General features: G+C 40.4%; 1 protein-coding gene and 1 long non-coding RNA gene across 3 annotated transcripts; both read left to right on the top strand.

Annotated features, from left to right (window-relative positions):
- Nucleotides 1-2,857: 2,857 nt before the first annotated feature.
- LOC117188945 lies at nt 2,858-4,436 on the top strand. Its single transcript, XR_004473010.1, has 3 exons — nt 2,858-3,340; nt 3,408-3,499; nt 3,557-4,436. It is a non-coding gene; the product is annotated as an uncharacterized LOC117188945 (long non-coding RNA).
- A 638-nt stretch (nt 4,437-5,074) lies between these two features.
- LOC108164242 (cytosol aminopeptidase-like) lies at nt 5,075-7,529 on the top strand. 2 transcript variants are annotated; one of them, XM_033393984.1, is made up of 3 exons: nt 5,075-5,289; nt 5,598-5,654; nt 5,719-7,529. In XM_033393984.1, exon 3 carries the CDS (start codon nt 5,741-5,743, stop codon nt 7,337-7,339), a length of 1,599 nt encoding a protein of 532 aa, XP_033249875.1. In that variant the 5' UTR covers nt 5,075-5,289; nt 5,598-5,654; nt 5,719-5,740; the 3' UTR covers nt 7,340-7,529. The 2 variants fall into 2 exon arrangements, with proteins under 2 accessions (XP_033249875.1, XP_033249874.1); XM_033393983.1 differs by lacking the exon at nt 5,598-5,654 and having other exon boundaries at nt 5,076-5,289.
- Nucleotides 7,530-8,575: the final 1,046 nt, after the last annotated feature.

The following is an 8,575-nucleotide window of genomic DNA, read 5'->3' as shown; positions in this document are numbered from 1 at the left end:
AAGATGCTCTGTCCTTGGAATGCGCACAATGTAGCATTTTAACGAAAAAATATACGATTTCTGTTAACGGTAGGGCACTGAAATTATTGACTGAAACAAGTTAGTTAGCTTGGTACATGTATATTTTATTAAAACTATTAATCAATTATTATAGAAACTAAGCTTATAATAGTACTGGTGATGTGAAAAGTGTATGTGCTGGTTTCAAACACATAACAAAATATAAGCAATTTCTTAAACCACAAAACATATTAAAAAACACAATTATTTAAATCGTGGAATAGACATGAAGATTTTCTTATTACATAAATTTAATTTCTTATGTTATCCGAATACCCAAAAATAAGAGCGATTCACAATTTATTGAAAAACTTCTATGTTCATTATGCATCTATGTTCGAGCCGAATACCACCTCGGCAGTGGGTCAATCTTAGGCCAATCGAACCCTTGTGGAACTGAGCATTTCCATTACAGCAGATGAGACTTAATTCATTTTATTAAAACCGATTAGCTCTTCTTTTGGGACTTTGGGGGAAGCCAAAGCCAAAGACAAAAAACCAACCAAAAATAAAGGGAGAGAACCATAAGCCAAAGGAACACAAATGCAAATGAAATCGTGCGTAAAATGCGAACAAAGGAAAATCGTTTGTCGTTACATCTCTCGTCTCAGAGCAAAAAATATTGCAAAATACATGAGAGTCAATACGTAACATACATATATGTAGATACGACGAGTATGTATGTATGTACATACGAGTATATGAATATGGAAATTGATGTATGAGAAAATTGCAAAGGACACGCAAAGCATTTTGTTCTGCCAGATTGAATGATTGAGGATGGGTAGCAAATTGAGAAATTCGAATTGGGATTCTGATTCTGATTGAAGGCTGGGTGAATGGCTGGTGAGTGGCCTGGGGAACCCTAACAAAATGGGCTTTGATTTCTGCACAAGCCAGAGCAGTACAATTGAGCAGTAATAAAATTTCGACTGCTTTTTGCAACCTGATGGTCTTCTTGCCTGGCAGCTACTTTGAGCATTCAGAACTGGCGCTTTTCCAGCTACTTTGCATAATTAATTGTTGCTGGCAGTGGCAGGAGCCTAAGTGGCAGGAGCTGAAGCACAAGCATCTCCTCATCAAATTACATATGTTCAATTTCGAAATATTATTGCCTGATTTGCATATTGGCTTGAAGGAAAACATTCTAAATCAGCTTTCCGAATAATTTCCGAATAATTTCAGGTGTGCACAAAGTTATTTATCTTGATTATTTATTCAAATATTTATGCCTAAGTAGTTTTTGTTTAATGTGCATCACCAAATGCTGAAAAATGTCATAACAATTGGTAGAAAATTCTATATTCTGCATTATAAAAAAACACACGCGTCTTCAAGCTTTTTAGATCAACAAACACATTAGCAGAATCCACAACTAAAAGAACTTGTTCTTCACCAACTTCTTCAATTTTCAGAAATTTCATCAAGGAAAACATTCTCCCAGCATCCAGTGAATTTATCTCTCTTCCACTTGTCTGTTTTATTTTTAAGGAGCAGGAATTTTAATTAAAATTCGCGACTTCAATTTGCAGAATGTTTTCTTTGCAAGGTCTTTATGTTTTGGAAGCAAACAGTCGCTATTTTTTTTGGCAAATTGTCACATAATTTTTCAAGTGTAATTTAAAATGCATTTTCAAGTAAATGATGTGCGGCATTTTAATTAGCTCTTCCCCAAGCAAAACTAATTCAATTTGCACTAGCGGTAGAGCAAGAGAGAGGACAACTACCAGAGTAAGAGAAGTCCTAACACAGAAATTGGCTGCATTTTCCTTTTTTTTTTTTTTTGTAAAACTGAGAACTTCAAAGACAAGTCAAGATGGTTGGTTCCTTGGCTGGTTGAAACGACTTAACGACTTCTGCCGCCTGGCATACAAATTAGTTTTTTCCGGAACGAATGCTGGCGAGAGAGATTGAAAGCGATGTTGGGTAAGGAAAATTTCGCTGCGAAGTTTTTTTGGTTAACCGAAAAAATTAAAACATCATCATTTGGTGCACTCAGCCAAAAAGTCAACTCTACTCGAACTTGACGCGGAGTCAAGTCAAGTCAACTCAACTCAACTCGACTCGACTGAATTCGGTTGAAGTCCCTGGGTGTGATGTATGTTGAATTTCAATTTCGGTGGCCTGTCACGCAGGGGCCGTGCCCGTGGCCGTGGCCGTGTCGGTGGTTCATACATATGAAAAACATTAAGCATACGCACGGTTGCACAATTTTAAATGGCACGCGCAACAAGCCGCCAACAAATTTCTGCCTGCGAGTAAAATCAAACCGAGTTAAGAATTTTTCTTTATCTTTTCTGTTTGACTAACCAGCCGTGTACCCTGTGAGTCGGCAGAGGGAGTGGCGGATTAGTTAGATTCTTGACATCTCTGGCCCCTAGTGCGTTCCCTGGTGTGTCTCCGTCTTCTTTGGCTAAAAGTTTTCCCCAGAGAGACTGCGACGTAGACTGTGTCTCATGTGACGTTAGCTTTCAAACATGGAAAACATTTGTGGCTTCTTGCTGTTGCTTTTGGTGTTTGTGTTTCTGTTTCCAGGCTGTTCAGGTGATTCGCAAATAATCAAGAAACTTTTCGTATTAATTTGAGACGAGTTTTTCTTTTTGTGTCCCGAGTTGTTGCCTCTTATTGACCTCAATTTATGCAGACCACGTTGGCTTCTGGACTCGACTAGGAAACTAAGAATTTGTCGAGGATTTGCTGGTGAATATTGCTTGTGGTTTGACAACAAAACCCTGTAGGAAGAGGAGGTGGGACCCATTGTGTCAATTAAAATTTGATTTTGTCGCCAAGCTGAAAAATAAAATATTTTCAAAATTGTGATGACACCTTCTCTCAATTTGTATTTATTTTCGCCTCTAGCCTTAAGATAGAACATATATATTTAGTAAGCATCTTCATCTTTCTCTCTTTTATTGAGGATACAAAATTTTCGAATCATCGACTTAATGGGTAATCCGGATTTTAGCCATGACCGCACACCTATCGATGTTTTTTTGTACCCAATACTCGATTTTTCACGTCGAAAGAGGCTGAAGAATTCTCGTTTTAGAGTAATGCCTTCTAAGAAAAAAAAGTTCTTTAAAAACTTATTAAAGAACATAGAATCATTTCCAATAATAGTGGCATATTTTTTGTGTACTATATAAATCATTGAATCATAGAATACAAATCAAAATATAAAATATCATTAAGAACCATATTCTGGTTGTGACGGTTCTATATTAGGATCCGAAAACAGACATAAAATTTCTGAATTCTGAAAAAAAGTGAAAGCTTAGAGGTAAACATTGAACCATAACAATGATAGCATAAAGTTCTATAAATATGATCTATTTATCTGCTGTCAGAGCCACCAATATGTTCTCCGGTACGCATTGAGAATAGTGGAGATATTACACTTCGTCCTGTGTTCGTGTAATGCATGGGAGCGTAATTTAACGTAACCAGCTCGTAAGCTTCTTTACAGTACTTTTAATCAATAATGTTCTCGTTACAGTATCCATGTGGTATCAGGTTCGACTGGATTCCGGGCCAAGTGCACTTCCCGATCAGTTGGCGATGCACTGGGGTGTTGCTAACACCGCCAAGATCTTCTTGGGGCTCAGAGATGTAGCCCCAAATATAAATGCCATCTATTTCCACTTCCTGATAATATAAGTCGAAGTCGTAGTTGAAGCAATGGTAGCCGAGGCCCCCTCGCCCTAAGGTGAAGCATTTGAAGCTCTCTCCCGCTGCGGCACTGGTGGCATCCCAGTCGGCAGACATAACCGCGTACTTGGAGCTCGCTGCGGGCGGATATAGGCTCCGGCTTAGTGAGAGAAAAACTGCAGAAAGATGAAAACGACGTCGTTGCTCTTGTTCTCATCAGGCATACACTGGAAGGGACTTCAGTCGCTAAGTTCATTGATTTGGAAATTTATATTAGCCGAGAAATTACCCAGGAATTCGTTGCCTCGACTGGAGTATCCTCGACTGGAGGATCCTCGACTGGATCCCCTAGAAGCACCCTCATGAATCGGGCCCTGTCGGCTTCGGCCTCCTCGGGGCTTGGATGTGCTCCCAGTGTCCTCGTCAGGCGTAAGGCCAAACTAGTTTTCTTAGAAATCTTATCAATGCGCCATCCGCCGCAACTGATAAGCCGCTCGACGCTCGATCATTCTAAATGGCGCATCAGGAAAATAAATTCGTGTTTTGGAGAAGTAAAACATCCAAAAAGTATTTATTTTTCACTCTCATAGTATGTAGACTACAATGTGGTACAGTTTGCAGGCAAAAAACAACCAATAATAATCTATAATCTTTGGACTATTGGCTAATATTGGGCTGCATAACCCAACAGCAGTTGCGCTGAACATCTGAAAGGTGGTTTGTTGATTTTTTGATTGCAGAAAATACATATGTTCTTTGCTTTCGACTTAATCATATTAGTTTTCTTATTATTTGAGCTCCTTCAATCGAAAATTATGAAAATGCATTCATTTCGGTTCTTTCCACGACTATGACTATCCGATTACGCTCACATTCATTTAATGGCCAAAGATCATAACAATGTATATTTTTTGATGATAAGAATTTATCTAAATTCTGAAAGACGATTTATCCAACTCACATGCAATGCTTAAAATTAGGGGATGTTCTTAATTAAATAAATATAAAATTAGCTAGTTGTAACGTTGCGTGTCGCGGCATTATTCGGTACTCATCTGTTTATCCTCTTTCCATCTTTTGACCAGTAATCATGGTCATTCCCCATGAATATGCGTTTTTGGTTTTTGCGCATCTTTAAAATTTGGAATGTCAGAGATGTTCGTCGTTTGCTGAGGCGGAACGGGGCTGGTGGGAGACTAACCGCGTATCGGGACGGATGGACAGACAGAGAAACAGACAGATAGACAAGAATATATAGCTGAAATCGCATCATTCATCCACATCCACCACAAAACTAACTAATATATCCCTAAACTCTTCGAGTACTGGGTATAACAATCCTAGTAAGCACTGCATACGATATCAAATCACTTTATATCTAAATATTTTAACACCAAGTATTTTTACACATTTCCTTAACACGAAAACTTCCTGACATTCGGCCTCGATTTCTTCAGTACTGCATAGCGATTCGGTTGATCGAAATATAGAAAACATTCACAACTGCAGGACCTGCAGCAGCTCAAAAGGATCAGAGGTTTTTCCGATCCTCCCTAATCTGATCATCGTTTTTACTTGATGGTGAGTTTAAGCCCAGTTACTACGTATCCCCACTTATATAAAGCGATATAGAGACTTTTGTAAGCAGTTAATAAATAGGAGAATCTTTAGTGTCTTTAGATAGGTGTTTGGGGGTGCACTCAAAAAGCTAAACTATAAATTAAATCCATATTTACATAATTAGTGAAAGTTCTTCAGCATGTTACCATAGACTGGTATGGATTTTTACGCAATTATTAAGATATATTTGTAACCGTCCCTTACACTATCATAGTAAATCCATTTAGCTGCCACATTTCTGATCTATCTAATAATTATGTTCTTTGAAGTTGCTGGAAAAGTAGTCTAAAGCATAAATCAAAAAGCTGACGATCAACTCAGTTTGCGTTAGTATTCATATTTTGTATTTTACGACTCTGCTATAAATAATCCTTATTTACTTTTACACAGCACACATCGACTATACACAATCATGAGTTCGCGACTGCTGATGGCCCGGTCAGTGGTGAAGAGCGTGAGCCACGACCTGATCGGCCGTCTGGTTTTGAACCAGCGGCATCTTGCATCGATAGCCTGTGCCGACGCCCATAAGGGAGGAAAAGGACTCGTCCTGGGGCTGTACGAGAAGGAGGCGGAAAAGGGGCCACGTCTGACGCCAGCTGGCGAGAAGATCGACGACCGTCTGAACGGCAAACTGAATGAGCTGATATGCGAGACCAAGATCAGTGGTCGCCTGGGGCGCGGCAAGGTTTTCAACAACATCGACGAAGAGTTCCAGTCGGTGTGCGTGGTGGGCGTTGGTATAGAAGGCATAGGCTTCAATGAACTGGAGATGCTCGACGAGGGCATGGAGAATGTCCGCGTAGCCGCAGGCGTGGGTGCCAGGGCGTTGCAAGAAGTCGAATGTATTGAGGTCCATGTGGATAGCATGGACTACCCGGAGCAGGCGGCCGAGGGCGCATCCCTGGCCATTTGGCGCTTCGAGGAGAATCTGTCCAAAAAGTTACGCTCGATCCAGCCCAAGCTGGAGTTATTTGATTCGCCCGATACTGACTCTTGGACGAGAGGCCTCTTCAAGGCGGAGGCGCAGAACATCTCACGCAGAATCAGCGAGGCTCCGGCCAACTGCATGACACCCACCGCTGTGGCACAGGTTGGTGTGGATATGCTCTGCCCGTGCGGCATCACCGTGGAGGTGCGCACCATGGAGTGGATCGAGCAGCAGCGGCTGCACTCCTTCCTGATGGTTGCCAAGGGGAGCTGCGAGCCTCCTGTCGTACTAGAGCTCGCCTACTGCGGCACCTCGCCCGAGGACAAGCCAATCTTGCTGGTGGGCCAGGGCTTAACCTTTAATTCGGGCGGAATCAATCTGCGTCCATGCAAGGGCATGGCTGAGTTTCGTGGCGATGTAAATGGAGCTGCTTCCATCCTGGCGGCCATGCGAGCGGCTGCTGCCTTGTCACTTCCCATCAACATAACGGCCGTCCTTCCCCTCTGCGAGAACATGCCCTCTGGCATGGCCGTCAAGCCAGGAGACGTGGTCACCCTCCTAAATGCCAAGACCATGGCAATTCGAAATATGGACCGCGCTGGCGTAGTGGTCATTGCGGATCCCATGATCTATGGCCAGCAGACATACAAGCCGCGACTGGTTGTAGACATCGGATCCATGTGCAAGGGCATCAAGAAGGCCGTGGGCGGCGGTGCAACGGGTATCTGGTCTAATTCGCACTACGTCTGGAAGCAGTTCCAGAAGGCTGGGTCACTCACCGGAGATCGGTTGTGGAGATTCCCGCTGTGGGACTTCTACAAGCGCCGGGTGGCAAATCACAGAAGTTTTGATCTCTCGAACGATGGTGATGGGCTTGCCTCATCTTGTCTGGCGGCTGCAGTGCTTCACGAGCTGGTCCCCTGCTCCGATTGGGCTCATCTGGACACGTTTGGCACAGGGCTAATGTCGACGTACGGCCTGATACCGTATCTCCGAGCGGGCCAAATGACAGGACGTCCCACTAGAACTTTGGTGCAGTTTCTATACCAGTTGGCGTGTCCCGGCGAGTTCAGCTCTTGATTGGATGTATATTTGTTTTTTAGATTTTCTATATTTTACCCGAATCGACTTATTCTGTCTAATACGACAGAGCAGACAAGTACAGAGTACACAGAGTGAATGTATTGCAGTATCTAATGCAACAGACAAACACACATACAATAGCAAAATCGATGTAAAAGTAAATTATTAGTTTTCGACCTAGCACAAATTTGATGCAATTGTTTTCTTCTAATATTTTGTAATTTGGAATTTTGTGGTATTTTTTGTTAGTTTTAGTATATCTTGGTATTTTGTTTTCCAATAAATACTACATATACTGCCATAGAATGTAGAAGAAAATATGGAATATAAAAAGAAAGAGTAGGATTGTTGGTGTTTGTCCTTGAAGGACATGTGATGTATCATATGAAAGGTATTGAATCGTACAATTTTTATTTTAAAACTTAAAGCAGTTACGGTCCCTGTTTTCAATGGAATAACGCTTAAAGCAAAAATTTAAAGTTTCCTCTTTTTCATTTTCTTTTCTTATTATACCACTATGAGAAGATATATATATATATATCTTAATTAATATTTATGCAAAAATTAGAATAAACAGCAATTTTGAACAATTTTTTCGAAAAATCAGTTCATAATATTAATATTTAAATTAATATAATATAAAATATTAATTTAAGAGTATTCGTTTGTCCCCTTTCCACTGACATACATTTATTTGATTAGCGTTTTAGAATATTTTATTTGTTTTTTCCGCACATGTTTTTTATTCCGCTACATCTTTCGATCTCTTCACCCACTGTTACCAGCCGCTATTTCACGTTGCCTTCCGTTAGAGAGCGCACACTGCACGATGAATAGTGTATGATAGAGAGAATGCATAGATTAAACTTTGCTTCGTCAACTAGAACTTTGAGCCACACTGTACAAACTTGACCATTAAATCAAAAGAATTTGTAATAAATTCTATTCGAATTTTGATCACTAGGTAAGTGACACTAAAAATATCAGCAGATCAACGCAATTTAGGAAGAAATAAATTATATATGTAGTTAATAAACTCTTAAAAAAAAATAGAACATTAACTAAAAATAAATAAAAAGCATTTAAAACTAAAATACATTCAGTCAGAAAATATAAAATACAAAAAACACAATAACAAAAACAATAAAAAAAATCGGTTCACTGTACTGCACTTTGTGCTGCGATGGATCTGTGAACTCCTTGTGGCTAGCGCATTGCCATAAAGTAGAAACA

This window comes from Drosophila miranda, chromosome 4 (assembly GCF_003369915.1).
Source record: "Drosophila miranda strain MSH22 chromosome 4, D.miranda_PacBio2.1, whole genome shotgun sequence".
NCBI lineage: Eukaryota > Metazoa > Arthropoda > Insecta > Diptera > Drosophilidae > Drosophila > Drosophila miranda.
Note: the sequence above shows the minus strand (reverse complement) of the source record. Positions and strands in the feature narration are given on the sequence as shown.

Coding starts and splice junctions, on each gene's coding strand:
- LOC108164242 (XM_033393984.1), top strand. CDS start 5,741: ATGAGTTCGCGACTGCTGATGGCCCGGTCAGTGGTGAAGAGCGTGAGC.